The following is a 16,651-nucleotide window of genomic DNA, read 5'->3' as shown; positions in this document are numbered from 1 at the left end:
CTCTAGCTCCCTTGGTTTTTTTTTTTTTTTTTTTTTTTTTTTGAGACAGCCTAGGCTGTCCTGGAATTAGCTCTGTAGACCAGGCTGGCCTTGAACTCTCTGCTTCCCCAAAGGTGACATCACCATTTGGCTAAATAATACAATGTTTTAGCACAATGGAGACAAATATAACAAAATGTTACTATAAAAGATAAGAGTCGGGCTGTAGAGATGGCTCAGAGGTTAAGAGTGCACTTCCAGAGATCCTGAGTTCAATTCCCAGCAACCACGTGGTGGCTCACAACCATCTGTCACGGGATCTGATGCCCTCTTCTGACGTGCCCAAAGAGAGTGACAGTGTAATCACATACATAAAATAAATTTAAAAAAAGAAAAAAAAAAGTAGGAGTCAAGGAACTTTATAATCTACCTATAAATTTAAAATTTCTAAGCATCAGCATGCCAGAGTTTTGTAAGATCTAGTACTTCTGATTATGAAAGTTCTCAACACCAACACTAGAACCCATGACTAGGCAACTGTGTTGCTCAAAGTAAGGTCTGAGGACCAACAACACTGGGATAATTCTGACATTTGTTTGAAACACAGAATTTTGGGCTCACCCCTACCCAACAATCAGGATCTGCCATTTAACTTTAAGCTATCATTCTTCTCATTTCCTTCTTTACTTCAGATAGGTGTTACTCTGTAGCCAGGCCAGCCTAATTCTGCCTCAGCTTCCAGGGTACTGGAATTGTTACTATGTAGCTTCAGAGCTCATAGAGAACCACCAGCCTCTGCCTCCTCTGCTGGGGTTAAAGGTGAGTGTGCCACCATGTCCTCACCAGCTATGACTATTTTTAAGTTTTCCAGATCATACAAGCTCCAAAGTTAGCATCATAGCAAACAAGACCAATAATACAAATAGCTGGAGTTAGGGAACAGAGAAAAGGCCCTATTTACATTACAGACACCATTAGAAAAGATACTAATTTCCATGTGTGGTAATGTTTAATGGTAGCCCTGCCAGAGAATCACTACATTATCTGGATTATTTAAATAAAGATCCCATAAAAACGGAAGCAGGATTCCGTATAGTAACACTCACATGTAAGCCTACCACTTGGTAAGTGGAGAGGAAAAAAAAAAAAAAAAAAATCAGGATTTAATGTTAAGCCTTGTTTAGAATGAGTTGAGGCAGGCCTGGGCTACATGACACCCTGTTTCTTTATAAACAAACAAACAAACAAACAAATGATTATAGTCAAATCAACAGTCGAGGAAAATTTTTTTTTCTTTAACGCCTTCTTTGGGGTTTTGTAGCACATAATTTGAACCCATAAAAATCAATTGTCTGAAAACTTAAAACATTAAATATTAAATAAAAATCCTATATAAAAGAAGTCACAGAATTATACCAGGTAGAAAAAAAAATAACATATAAAGGAATGCAAATCGAAAACAATTGTGTGCCAAGGAGTTGAGCTGACAATACTCAATGAAAGGAATACAGGACTTAAAATCCATGAACATCAGCATCTACTTAAGTCTTAAAGCAACAGCTTCTAGAGAAACATCACATAAAGGAAAAAGCAACCTATCCCTGCTTAGAAATCTCAGTGCATCTCTTTGAGCAGTAGATTCATTCCTTCGTCTAGCTTTTCTCCAGAAGTGATTCCCTCCTCTGAATCAATAACTAACCCAACAGTCTCTGGCTTCTTTCCTTTACTCCCTGGAGGGAATACTCTCCAGCTGCCTTGTCCCTGTTAGCAGTTTTAATCCATCTCCTCCCTTCTTGACTCCTGCTTTAATCCTCATTGCTTAAATCTCTGTCCTCTCCCATCTTCCTTGTTTATGACCACCACACCTTTCATAGATTTTATTAAACCTCATTTGTGGAATGATACTACTAAAAAGGGGTCTACAACATTGAATTTTCCTTAACCCCAAGGAAAGGAGTCTTTCTTTCTTTAGCTGCTCCTTGTCATGGTTCTTTTCCCTGAGCCTCTGAGAGCGATCTGTTTCTGAGCCTAAAGGTCACTTTCTCCATACAGATGACTACCTATTACTTTCTCAACTCAAAGAAAGGCAGATTGTAGCCTTCGGCATATCACAAAAAAAGGAAAAAATTATTTGGTTAAATAGTTCTACCCTGGGGGTTGCAGTATTACTATAAAATGATACATTGTTTCTTTGGTAATTGGGGTTTGTTTTTGTTTTTCTTTGGGGGCAGTGCTTGGGATAGAATCCAGGGCCTCATACCTATGAGAGGCTCTCTGCCCCTCTCCCACTCAATAATAGTCCCTTCCCTATCACAATGGTATTCTCAGAACAGGAATCTTCTATCATCAAGGTGGAAAAAATGAAATTAAAAAGAGGGGTTATGGGGCTGGTGAGATGGTTCAGTGGGTAAGAGCACCGACTGCTCTTCCAAAGGTACTGAGTTCAAATCCCAGCAACCACATGGTGGCTCACAACCACCCATAATGAGATCTGATACCCTCTTCTGGTGCATTTGAAGACAGCTACAGTGAACTTATTCTAATAAATAAATCTTTGGAAAAAAAAACAAAAAAGAAAAAAAAGAAAAAAAAAAAAGAGGGGTTACACCGGGCAGTGGTGGCGCATGCCTTTAATCCCAGCACTTGGGAGGCAGAGGCAGGCGGATTTCTGAGTTTGAGGCCAGCCTGGTCTACAAAGTGAATTCTAGGACAGCCAGGGCTATATAGAGAAACCCTGTCTTAAAAAAAACAAAAAACAAAAAAACAAAACCAAGATCACCCTCGCTTACATAGAAAGGTCTCAAGTACATCCCAAGCTACATAACACCTGTTTGAAAATAAAACAAGTTTTGTTTTTGAGACAGGGTTTCTCTGTATAATAGCCCTAGGCGTCTTGGAACTCACTCTGTAGACCAGGTCTGCCCTGAACTCAGGGATCTATCTATCTATCTGCCTCCAGAGGCTTGTGCCACCACTCGAGCTCAAATAATTTTTAAGGGGAAAAAAATTAGCAACTAAACCATTATCCCATCAACTTCTAGACAGAAGAGGGAGGGGGAGCTTCCTTTAGATTGAGCAAGTGAGATCGTAGACAATTGGGGGTGAAGGGTTAGAAGAAGGAAAACTGGTTCAAATAGTTTTGTGACCTTTGACAGAGTGGATACAAGGACCTAACTCTAACTGAAGACACCTGAAAAGTCATGCTCCTATGTCGTAACTTAATTATATATCCCTCAGGCAGTCTGCTAAATCAATCCCCTTTAGCCTTCTCTTGGCTTTTCTCTCAGCTCTCTGCTGTCCAAATATCTCCCATCTTCAATCTCATTTCACCGTGTAGTCTTTATCAGGTATTTTCTGTATACTTGACTCCACATCTGCTGTTTCTAATTCTTCTCTTCCACCTCTTAGTTCAGCAATTTTGGTTTTTATTCCTTAGAATTCTATTGAACTGCTGCTCTGAGGCAAACAATGACTGCTAATGGGTAAATCCAAAAGGGACTTTTCTGTCCTTATCTGACTAGATCTCCCTGTGGAATTTAATATTCTACCCTAGGCCTTCTGCCCAGTCTGGATCTTGACATCCAGGTCTATATACACATACACAGCCACACCCTGTCCCAAGAAAAGAAAAAGAAACAAACAAATAATAGTATGAACTAAAAAAAACTGAAATACCTATTTCAAAGTCAAAGAACTCAGAGCCAGGAGTTAGTGACAAATGCAGTAAAATCTCAGAAATCTTTACCTTAGCCTTAAGGCAGAGTATTAGGAGTCTGGGGGTGTCCTTCCTGAGCTACTGAGAATTCAAGGCCACTCTGAGCTAAGTAAGAGCCAAATCTATAAAACAAAACAAAAACTATACAGTACCTCAGTGGTTCAGTATATAACACACATACTCAAAGCAGTAAGTTCTAACTTCAGCATCAGTAAAGGAAAAGAAGAAAAATGACACAGATGAACAGTTTTTAAATCTGAGAACAAAGGCTATATAACATATACTTCGAAACAGGGTCCTGCTTGGTGGTACGCATCTTTAATGCCAGCACCTGGGAGGCAGAGGCAAGCAGATCTGAGTCCCAGGCCTGGTCTACAAAGCCCGAGGGAGCCAGGGCTCTGGTACAGAGAAACATTAAAAAGCCTAGAACGTGTGCACAGAGGGAACAGAAAATAGATATGATCACCTTAAACAAAATAAAGACTAGCAGGGATATACAGCTCAGTTGGTAGAGTGTAGTTGCTTAGCATGCACAAGGCCCTGTGCTCAATTCTCAGCACTATATAAACGGGAATGAAGTCAAGTACCTACAATCCTAGCACTCCAAAGATGGAGGCAGGACAATCTGAAGCACACGGTCACCTTCATCTTAACAGGAAGTTTGAGGGAAGCTTAGCCTACAGATCCTGTCCAAAAAAGAAGTATTCACAGCATCTATAACAATATATTAATCTTGTTATATAAAACAAAGAAACACTAATATTTATATGTACAGTATAAAGCCAAAAGAAAAAGCTGGGCAAAAACCACAAATATACTGGGGAAACCTGGAACAGTTTGCTCAAGTCAATACTCCAGAGGTACAAGCAAAGGACCAGAAGTTCAAAGACACCACAGGTTCTACCCGACATCCCCTTCCTTGAAGAAAACAAAACAAAAACCCAACCACCACCAACAACAACAACAACAAAAACCTCCAAAACACCACCACTACCAATGGTAGTAAAAACAAATGGCATAGCTTAATGGCAGAAGGCATGCCTGAGGCTCTGGGTCCCATCCTGTATACCAAATCTAACAAAACCCTCAAATGGGAGATAAAGAAAAAATATTTGGAACCTCACTAGTAAAGAAAGAAATAGAAGTAGTGTGGCAGCACTGGCTATAGCTGTCTAACAGTTACTTTCCAATGTTTGTCATGTTGCAGTGAAATTAGTAACTGATAACGTGAAGAAAGGAAAGCCCGGGATAGTTAAGTGCCATGATTAGCTGAGTGCTGCACATGTTCAAAACTGACACAAAATTTCCAAGTACCTTTGACAAAGGTTCCATTAATAGGTGGTCATGGAAACTCCTGATAAAGACAGTGCATGCTCCTTTGCACACTTGGGAGGCAGAGGCAGGTGAATCTCTGAATTAGAGGCTTGTCTGCTCTGCAGAGCAAGTTCCAGGACAGCCAGGGATTCATAGAGAAATACTGTCTCTAAAAACAAAACAAAAAACAAAAGAGTAAAGGGATCAGATTTGTTAACCACTAATATTAGAAAAATATTGTAGTGTATTTTTTTATTTTAATATTTTGTGTGTGTGTGTGTGTCTTGCACTCAGGAGCCATAGGAAATCAGAAGAGAGCATCAGATTCCCTGACACAGTATTTACAGACAGTTATGTTCCACCTAGTAGGTGCTAGGAACTGAAGCTAGGTCCTCTGCAAGAGCAGTTAAGTACTCATTTTTGGTTTTGTTTTCCTCTGTATCCCTGGCTATCCTGGAACTCACTCTGTAGATCAGGCTGGCCTCGAACTCAGATCCACTGGTCAAGTGAATCCCCTCCCCAGCGCTGGGACTTTGTGTGCCACCTTGTCCTGTCAGTTCAGTATTCTTGATTGCTGAGCAGTAGGTAGTTCCCCCCAAGGGTAAGAATAAACAGAATTAGTCATTAAGAACCAAAACCTTGGTGCTAGTGAGATGGCTTTGCTTTAGTCGGCAGACATGACAACCTGAATCCAACACTCTGGATTCCCTAGGTAGAGACAACCAATACCTGCAAGTTATCTGCTAACATACCCATGCCACTGTAAATGTGCTCATGAGTGCACAAACACACAAACCAAGAATAACAAAACACACACCAGAATTCCAATTCTTGTTTTTTCTACCAATAAGCAAGGAGATCTACAGTATATTATCTTCTTTGCCTCAGTTTCTCTTTCTGTAAAAAAATAATGGTACCTACTCCACAGATTTCTTTAAAGATAAGAGAACTACTGTATGGCGGCAGGCTTCTGGGACCTTAAAGGCCACCATCCAAGATGACAAAGAGCGTTTTAGGCATTTAGGTGAACTGTAGCACTAACATGCCTTTTTTGTTTGTTTGTTTTGAGACAAGTTTTCTCTGTGTAACCCTGGCTGTCCTGAAACTTGTTTTGTAGACCCTGCCTCTGCCTCCCAAATACTAAGAACAAATATGGGCATCACTACCCTCTGTTTGTGCATGCCTTAATTGCCTAAAATTCTAATAAAAAATCTTAAAAGTCCCCCCTGAAAATGTCTTTTTGGATAAATTCCTAAGTTTCTATAAGAATTGGTGACTGATTAAATACCAAAGGGGAGATTAAGACTTCTTTAAAGAGCCAGGCGTGGTGGTGCACGCCTTTAATCCCAGCTCTTGGGAGGCAGAGGCAGGCGGATCTCTGATTTCGATAGAGACCAGCTTGGTCTACAAAGTGAGTTCCAGGACAGCCAAGGCTACACAGAGAAGCCCTGTCTTGAAAAAGAGAGAAAAAAAGAATTCTTTAAAGAAACATGACTGCTGCACATTTGTGGCACACGTATATACATATACTCAGGTATACATACTTATCAGAATATACATATGTTTTAGTTTTGTAAGAAATCAAATTGGGAGGTAGAGTTGGGAGCCAAGTACTTTTGATGTCCCGGGTTTGGTCTCTAGTATTGCAAAAACAAAATAACAAGTAAAACAGGTAGGGAAATAGCTAAGTAAAACATTGGTCACACATGTGAGGACCCAGAGTCTAATTCACAGAACCTATGTAAAAAAGCTGGCCACCCAGCAAATCAAACCAGCACCATCAAATTTGCAATCACATGCCCAGGTATTAATTTTTGACTACATAAATCTTAGTAGTGTAGCATGTAAGATAATGTAGTTAAATGTATTCAATTGTTCCTAGGAAACTATCAAAACAAATACTTCATATTCATCACTGCAGCATTTAGTCATTGGGAGAAAAGTTATATTTTCAACAATCTGTTACTGATAAGATAAAACTGGGTTTGGCTAGATATAGTGGCATATTCCTTTAATCCCAGCACTCAGGCGACAAGAGGCACACGATCAATATACATAGAGATGCTGAGGAGAGCAAAAACCTGGGTTTCATGGTACATGCCTGTAACTGCACATGAAAGGCAGAAAGAGAGGACTGCTGAGAATGCTGAGGTCATCCTGATCTACATAGTGTTCCAGAGCAGCCAGGGATATGTGAGTGCTCGCCTCACAACAGGAAGTAAGGCCTGTGAGGTGGTGGGGCGAGCACTCAGGAGACAAGGGCAGCAGGATCTGGAGCCAGGGCCATCACTGGCCACAAAGCTGGAAGCCAATCTAAGCTGTATGAAACCCTAGCTCAAAAGTCCTATATGTACCATATATTGTAACGTCTGCTTCACAGCTTATATGAGAAATTCATTCTTATTATAAATTTACACTGTAAACAACAATAACAACAAAAGTCCTTCATGAACTGGGAATATAAGGTGCCCAGTGACAAAGTGCCTGCCTAGCATGGAGAGAATGATTAACAAGACAGTCTTAATTATTTGTTACAGAAAACAGATAGAATGTTAAACAAAAAGTTGTGACTTTGTTTGTAAAACAGACTCCAGTTGACTGACCAACTTATGATCCTGCCTTAGCCTCTCAAGTAGCTCAGATTATAAACCTATGGTAGCAAGCCAGGCATAATATATACACTATGCAAACAAACAAAAGTCAATTGGGATCTAGCTCAGTGGTAGAGTGCTTGCCTAGCAAGTGCAAGGCCCTGGGATTGGTCCTCAGCTCTGAAAAAAATAAAAGTAGGTAGCCTCAGCTGGGGATATCCTATATATATCAAGCCAACTGGAGCTGCCCACTTAAGACCCTGTCTCAAGAAGACAAAGGAGCCCTCAAGTAGTTCAATCAGTAGAGAGGACTTGGTTTGATAGATACTAAACACTGGGTTTGAATCTCAGAACCATATAAACCATGCAAAGTGCCTCCAACCTCAGCACTCAGAAGATAGAGGCAGAAAGACTGGAGCTCAAGGCCAGCCTGAGGCTACAAGAAACCAAGGAAAGAAAACAGGAAAGTAATAAAAGGAGGGAACAGTAGCACCAAGTTTTTACTGGCTTAAAACAAATTTTTTTTTGAGCCAGGCGTGGCGCACACCTTTAGTCCCAGCACTCGGGAGGCAGAGGCAGGCAGATTTCTGAGTTCGAGGCTAGCCTGGTCTACAAAGTGAGTTCCAGGACAGCCAGGGCTATACAGAGAAACCCTGTCTCGAAAAACCAAAAAAAAAAAAAAAAAAAAAAAAAAAAAATTTTTTTTAAAGCAACAATTATGAAAGTCTAACATGAAGGTCACTGAACAAAGGTCAATATGAACCATGAGATATCAACATAAGGCAGAAAACGAGGCAGATACTTTGATTTGCAACTTACTACGTAAATCAGGCTAGTCTTGAAACTTTTAAGTCTTTCCTGCCTCTTGCCTCTGAGCAGCTCGTGTAACTCAATTTACTTTGCAGATCTTTTGTTTTGTTTTTCAAGACAGCATCTCTCTGTGTATCTTTGGCTGTCCTAAAACTCACCCTGTACACCAGGCTGACCTCAAATTCAGAGATCCACCTGCCTCTGCCTATCCCAGCTTCCAGGTATTTTTCTAAAAAAGACTTTAAGTGCTCTGTGTCGTCACCTTGGCTGTCCTGGAACTCCATCTGTATACCAGGCTGGTCTTTTGCCTCTACACCTGGCAATTTTTCTCTTCTTTCTTTTGCTTTTTCTTCCCTCCTTTCTTTTTTTTAAAGAGATATTTCATTATGGCCAAGCTGCTTGTGAATCTTCTACCTCAGCCTCCAAAGAGTGTTAAGATTACAAGTGTGTGCTATCACACAAGCTTAAAATTACATGTATTTTTTTTATTTAAAAAAAAAAAAAAAAAAAAAAAAAGAACGCTACCTGGGTTAGAATTCTAAGTGTGTGGGCTGGTGAGATGGCTCAGTGGGTAAGAGCACCTGACTGCTCTTCCAAAGGTCCGAAGTTCAAATCCCAGCAACCACATGATGGCTCACAACCATCCATAATGAGATCTGACTCCCTCTTCTGGAGTGTCTGAAGACAGCTACAGTGTATTTACATATAATAAAAATAAATAAATCCTAAAAAAAAAAAAAAAGGAGATAGCTTACTGTTTTAAAAAAAAAAGAATTCTAAGTGTGTGATATCATGCCAGCTTGCAGATAAATAGATAGATGTGTTTAAAAAAAAAAAAAAAAAAAGGGGGGGGGGGCTAGCACAAGCCTTTAATCTCAGCACTCAGGAGGCAGGGGAAAGAAAAGAATGAGTTCAAGGCTAGCCTGGCCTACAAATCAAGTTCTTGAACAACCAAGACCACAAACTCTTGTCTTGGGAGGGAGCCAATCTGGTCACACAGTGATTTTGATGCCAGACTAGACTATGTTAGACTCTGTCTCAAGAAACTGCAAGAGGTGTTATGAGAGATGGCTGAGTGGTTAAGAGCTTGGACTGCTTTTGCAGAGGACCCAAGTTTAATTCTCAGCACTCAAAGCAGTGCATACAACATCCTTTAACTCTAGCTCCAGAGGAATCCAGGTCCAACAGTTCTGACCTCCAAATGTACGTACACTCATGAGCACATACTAACCTAACCCCCCAATCACTTAATCAAAAAAGATACCTGATGCTTTAAAAACAATTAGTAGCTCCTTAGCAAGTTAAAAGAAGTCGGACAAAGGTTGCAAGTAAAGCAGAGAGCACAAGCCTTAGAGGCATCAACCAATTGGTAACACTGCTCATTCCCAAACAAGCTTTCTACACACCACTTAGTTATTAGCTTCCTCATCTGACAGCGAGACAGGCAAAGGAAAAAATAGCAGCTAAATAATAGGATGAGTGCTGTGAAGAGAGGGTAACATGGGCTGGAGAGATGGCTCAGCCATTAAAGGCTAAGCTCATGACCAAAAACATAAGAGAAGTTAACATACTTCCTATGACTGTGGCAGAGAGGGCAACTCGTGTGGATGAAAAAGGATTTCAAGAGCCAAGCATAGTGTTCCACGCCTCCCAGCACTTGGAGGCAGATCTGTTTGAGGCTGGTCTGGTGTATAATGAGCTCCAGGACAGCCAGGGCCACATGGTGTGACCTGGTCTCAAAACCAAAACCAAAAAGACTGAAAACAAAAAAACAAAACAAAACAAAACAAAAAGAACTTCAATAAATCACTAAAGCCATAATCTCTCTCTCTCACAAGTGACTTATCTGTAGTTCATACATATGAACATTTTGCCTATACATATGTATGTGCCCCACTTGTGTGCCTAGAGGCCAGAAGTGGGCATCGCATCAGATCTTAGAACTGCACTTAACCTACATTTGTAAGCTGCTATATGAATGTTGGGAAAAAAAACTCCCATCTTCCACAACTTAACTGCTGAGTGTTCTTCTCTTCAGCCCCATAATTAGAATCTACTCCACCCCAAACTCATCTTGGTGGTGGTCCTAGCACCTGGATTGTAAACAAAGCATGTGCCAGTCCTCTGCTAGTTCCCCAGTACCCTGTCTTGGCTAGGGTTTTACTGCTAAAGATACAGGCACCATGACCAAGGCAACTCTTTTTTTTCCCCCAAAGATGTATTCGTTTTATTTATATGAATACATTGTAGCTGACTTTAGACACACCAGAAGACATCAGATTCCATTACAGATGGTTGTGAGCCATCATGTGGTTGCTGGGAATTGAACTCAGCACCTCTAGAAGAACAGTCAGTGCTCTTATCCACTGAGCCATCTCTCCAGCCCCAGGCAACTCTTACAAAGACAACATTTAATTGAGGCTGACTTACAGATTCAGAGGTTCAGTCAAGTATCATCAAGGCAGGAACATGGCAGTATCCAGGCAGGTTTAAGAGGAGCTGAGAGTTCAACATCTTCATCTGAAGGCTGCCAGCAGAGTACTCACTTCCAGGCAGCTAGGATGAGGGTCTTAAAGCCCACGCCCACAGTGACACACCTAATCCAATAGGTCTCCAACAGGGCCATACTCTCTAATAGTGCCACTTCCTGGGCTGAGCATATACAGACCACCACAACCACAAAACCCAAAAGTCTCAAATGTATAATTGTGATCTGGTCTTAGAGGCTCTTTATTAAGGGTAGCCCATTTATTCCACTTACTAAACATTTGCACAGAGAAAAGGCTTAGAGGAAGTCAACATTAGTGTCCCAGTATTAATGGAAAACTGGGTCCCAAGTAACTTCTCTACAACCCAACTCTAGAGTAATGCAACCTAACACCTTCCTTTCCTTACTTTCCTAAGAGTGACTGCCAAAAGTCACCAGAGCCTCTCTTATCCCTCCCTGAGCAGCAGCTCAGAATCATCATCCCTCAACGGTCCTACAGGCTTTCATCAGTCAGAATACTGAAAAAAGCTGAAATTGTGCTAAGCTTACATAATTGTGCTAATAATTACACAAGAGGAATAAAACACAGACACAATTTAGGGTTTATACAGAGCTAACAGGTAACCTATGTTTGGGGGCGGGGACACCCAGGACCAGTGTTTCTTAAAACGTTTTTTTAATACATCAGAATCATCTGGTGATCGCAGAGACTTTGATGCAGGAGATGTGGGGCAGATAAAACCTTATTTCATTACGATCCCCAGGGCACTAGGTATGACAACAGATCCTGTTTATAATCTAAACACTTGGGAAGCGGACAGGTGATTTCAGACTATAATCATATTTCATATAGAATGTATGTTCCACAGTTTTAAAGTCACTGGCCTAAAATATAATACTTTAAATATAGTTTATATTTTTCTAATTTGATACCCCCGTCACCCCCCCCCCCCTTTGAGACAAGACTTCACACTAGCCTCAAACTCACTGATGGAATCCTCTATCTCTGGAATGCTAGGAATGCAAGTATGAGCTACAATATCTGGCTTGTTTATTTTTAGATAAAAATCGGCAAAGTTGCTTAGGTGCAGTGGTGCATGACCTTAATTAATCCCAGCACTTAGGAGACAGAGGCAGGAGGATCTCGGAGTTCAAGGATTATACAGAGATCGTATCTCAAAAAGACAAAAATACCCTGCAAAGTCATCTCAGATTTATTATATCTCAGAGTAGGTCTTTAGGTTTCACCTCTCTCCTTTCTTAGGAGAAAAGAACGAGATTAGTTTTGCGATGTATCTCAGTACGTCATACACTGTACTACCACACAAAAACTACTTGATAGAACCACTACCATTTCTATTTGGCTGAAGGTGGGGAGTAGGGAGGAGTTCCTATAAGGTTAACATTAAGTCAGAAACCTCACAGCTTATATTCAACAACAATTACCTATACCACATAGCATGATGGTAAGAATAAATAGCAACATAATGCTCTTAACACAGATCAAGACTAGTTGGAACAAGCTCCAACATTCACACTGAGTATAATAAAGTACCATAGAATAAAATATGGATAATAAAATAATTATTTACCAGAAAAATCTGAAAAGCAAAGATACACATATATTCCATACTACTCATTAAAATTTAAAGAACAAAGAAATATTAGATTTTTAAAACAAGTTGTCAAACAGGATACTTCTTAGAAATACAGTGTTCTGCTTAAGAGCACCAAAGGGAAGTGTCTTTGTACTGTAAAGAAACTAACAATGGACACCCACTTAGTGACCCTGAACCTAAAAGTCAGTCAATGGTATATATCTAGAGAATGTAACACATAGAAATGAAAACCCAAGGATCCAGCCAGCCAAATCAAAGAATGCAGATACAAAAATAATGTCAGAACTGGAGTTACAGTTGGATGTGAGGAATCTAATCCTGGTCCTCTTGCAAGAACAGCAAGCACAAAGACATCTCTCCAAGTCCATGACATCACCCTCCAGCACAAATAAGAAACACTATGCTATATCCTCAACCCTCAAAATTGAGTATGAACTGTTAAAGGAGTGAGTATGTGGGGGTTGATGAGATGGCTCAGGAGGTAAAAACACATGCAACCAAATCTGATGGTCTGCATTTGGTCTTCAGAATTTACCTGGTGGAGGGAACTGACTCCTCCAAGTTGTCCTCGGACCTCCAATATGCACAAGAGCACAAACATGTATGTTCATGTACACAAACACACACACACACAAATTGAGACAGCCAGGCTTGGTGGACTGCCTGGAATTCTAGCACATGGGAGGCTGAGGCAGAATTGTCTCTTATTTCAGACTCAAAGTCTAGGTTATACACAGCCAGAGCTCTCTCAACAAGCCAGCAAGCAACAAAAACATCACTTCTCTCACATGTTCCCACTATGATGCCCACAAGTAATACTTTCCACTCTAGGCATTCATACCTCATTTTGTTGAAGACCTTACTTTTTAAGACAGTAATACAGTTTGCACTCTGCTTCAAATATAGTGACTTATTTAAATATAATTTTTGTTTTATTTTTGACAAGGTCTCACTTAGTAGTCTTGGCTGGCCTAGAACTCCTGGATGCTTGTCTTAAAGTCAACCTAACTGTATTTGATCCCTATTTTTCAAATTTGGGTATGAATGCCTTTAGGGTACAAAGTGATACAATTTTAGGGCATTTGAAGCCAAACATAAAATTGACCATTTTCCTGGAGCTTAAATTATGCTGATTTAGGGTGCAGTGACTTAAATAATTTAGTCAGAAGTAACTTTAAAAAATTGATATGTTTGCTAGGTATAGCGGCATATGCCTTTAGTCCTAGTGCTGGGAGGCAGAGGCAGGCAGACCTCTGAGTTCGAGGTCAGACTGGACTACAAAGTGAGTTCTAGGACAACAAGTGTTACACACAGAGAAACCCTGTCTTGAACTTGAAAAACCAAAACAACAACAAAAGGGGAAAAAGTTCTAGTAACCACTTAAATAGACTCATGTCAGTTTACATAATATTAGCATCTGAAGTTTCCACCTCTTTGGTAGGTGAGATGGCACAGTGGGTAAAGGCACTTGCCAGCAAGCCTGATGAACACAGAGAGAGAATGGTCCCCAAACTCGTCCTCTATCCTCCGACATTCAGCATACCCCCACTGACAGACACAACAAACATAGCTTCTTTTTTTTAAATGAACTTTGAATTCTAAACTCCTTTTTCCATTACACAAATGTACACAAAATTTTATATTTCCCCCCCAAGGGTTAAAAAAGGATGTGCTTTTGTTTGCTTTCATGCAACCTCCTTTCATGGAGGTAATCTTATATCAAATCCTACTTAGTTATTTAGAAATCTGAGAGCAGAAAAGACCCCCAATGTTATGAGATCTTTTCTAAATACCCTATGATAATCCATTTTAATAGCAAAAAGTACAGGTTGGCAATAATTGATAATGGCTATCATAATAAAAAGCAAACATGGGCCAGTTAGACTAACTCCAATTAATTAAGAAAAATTTTATCCCAGATACTATATACTCGAAGATAAAAAATTATACCTATTCCATATCAAAATTATAAAACTATAAACTGTCATTCACCATTTCACATCATCTCCCAAAGGTCAAAACACATAACCCAAAGTTGTCTACAGAAAGACATCATACCTGCTCTGTCAACCCACTAGTCTATGGTACTGACAGTTTCATATCCAGAATCTCATCCTGTACTGTTCTTGTCTGCTCTGAATTACACATGTGCTGCATCTTCTATGCTCAAAACTACCCAAAAAATCCTCTAGACCCAAGACATGTCATTACATCATACTCCTACCCACTGCACCCCCAGTACTGGAGGGTGAACTTAGGTTCCTGAATGCTGGCAGGGATTACACCATGCCTATTTTCTTACTTTTTAATTTTCCCAAGGGTGGCCTTCAACTTGTGGTTCTCAGGCATGCACTATTGGGCCCAGCTAGTCCCTTTATAAAGAGCAAACAATGGAATAGGCACTTACCTCTCCGTGGCTGCAAAATCAGTTTGAGGAAGGACAAAAGAACCCAGATCTCCAGTCTCTAGCTTCGAGTCTGTCTGCTAGTGCATCGTGTTCTTTGGTTCTAGATTTGTGGTCATTCTAAAAGAAAAACAGAAATCATTTCATGAAAACAGCAAATTCACATAAATACACCGTACAGCTTTAAAAAAAAAGGAGAGAAAACTAAAGATTACTATGACTGGGGAGAAAAAACAAAAAAACAAACAAAAAAAATCCAATAGACTAGGTGGTTGTGATAATGAAGGCCTACAACATCAGCACCTGGAAGCAAAGGTAGGAGATTGCCAACAGTCCAAAGCCAACCTGGGCTACAGACCAAGATCCTTTCTCAAAAACAACAAAACCCCACCACCACGCAATTGCTGCTACTATACTGACTGACTGAATCGTTTTTATGAATGCCTGTCATGCCATCAGTACAACAGTCATGTACTTTTCAGTCATTCACTGAATATATACAGATTAAAAGAATCTGCAATTGTTAAAACAGTACTCTTATAATCATGGCATATATACTCAAACACCAAAAATTAATTCCTATAGTTGAAGTAACAACCTTTTAGTTTGTTTTCTTATCTTCAATCAACAGTGAGTAGTGTTACTGATTAAGTTAGTTTACATCACAACTGGTAAGCTTATTAACAAATGAGACAGGAAGCTTTTGCTGACCTTCGAAAATCCCCGACACACAACAATCAATCAAATACTTGTTTCAGTGAAATAATGAATGCAATATTTTTCCTCCCAGAACTACCAATAAACTGCCATGTCTCAAGTAATGGTAGAATGAAATCTATCTCTACTTAAAAAAAGAGAGAGCGAGCCAGATCTAGTGACTCAGTATCTTTTAATCCCAGTTCTCTAGACTCTAAAGTCAAAAGCAGGAAGATTCCTCCAAACTTGAGGCTAACCTCATCTATACAACAAATACCAGAATTGCCCTCGCCCGAGCTACTTAAAAAAGACCGAGAGAGAGAGAGAGAGAGAGAGAGAGAGAGAGAGAGAGAGAATATGAATCACCCAAGTGAAATACGTCTTCAAAGATGGTGGTGTATACTCATAGTTCCAGCACTTGGGGAACAGAAGTAGGATTGATTTTGAGGTGAGACTATCTAAAAAAAACCAAAACAAAACAACAACAACAAAAAGAGAAAGGGGGGCTGGAGGGACGGCTCGGCAGTAAATACCACTTGCTGCTCTTGCAGAGGACCCAGGTTCAGTTCCCAATACCCATGTGGTGGCTTACAATTACAATTGTCTATACTCCAGTTCCAGGGACTCTGACCCCCCCCCCCCACCTTCATAGGTACCATGTATGCACGTGAGATATATAAATACATGCAGTCAAAAACATTCCTACACACAAAAAAATTAAAAATTCTTATAAACAACAAAGATTTAAAAAATGATATATAAGGTATAACAAAAATCCATCTCATAATTTAACTAGCTCAATTAGACCGATATAATACCTTTAAAATTCATGATAATGGACTGAGGAGATGGCTCAGCAGTTAAGAGCACTAGCTGCTCTTCTAGAGGACCTGGGTTCAATTCCCAGCACCTACATGGGCAGCTCAAAACCGTCTATAACTCCAGCTTTAGGGGATATAACACCTTCAGGAAGACATACATGCAGTCAAAACACCAATGTATATAAAATAAAAATAAATAAAATTTAAAAATAAA

General features: G+C 39.9%; 1 protein-coding gene across 9 annotated transcripts in view; it reads right to left on the bottom strand.

The window, feature by feature from the left end:
• Positions 1-16,651, bottom strand: part of Ctcf (CCCTC-binding factor) — a 46,449-nt gene that overhangs the window by 24,367 nt on the left and 5,431 nt on the right. For 5 of the 9 annotated variants that reach the window (XM_030243280.1, XM_006530646.4, XM_030243282.1 and 2 more), the window contains exons 2-3: positions 14,924-15,040; positions 5,009-5,177 (exon numbers count right to left, since the gene is read on the bottom strand). In XM_030243280.1, coding sequence (XP_030099140.1) covers positions 5,009-5,026 — 18 coding nt within the window. In that variant the 5' untranslated portion in view covers positions 5,027-5,177; positions 14,924-15,040. The remainder of the gene's footprint in view (positions 1-5,008; positions 5,178-14,923; positions 15,041-16,651) is intronic. The other 4 variants (NM_181322.3, NM_001358924.1, XM_030243283.1 and 1 more) reach the window with 1 other exon arrangement.

The sequence above is a fragment of the Mus musculus genome, chromosome 8, assembly GCF_000001635.26.
Source record: "Mus musculus strain C57BL/6J chromosome 8, GRCm38.p6 C57BL/6J".
Classification (NCBI taxonomy): domain Eukaryota; kingdom Metazoa; phylum Chordata; class Mammalia; order Rodentia; family Muridae; genus Mus; species Mus musculus.
Note: the sequence above shows the minus strand (reverse complement) of the source record. Positions and strands in the feature narration are given on the sequence as shown.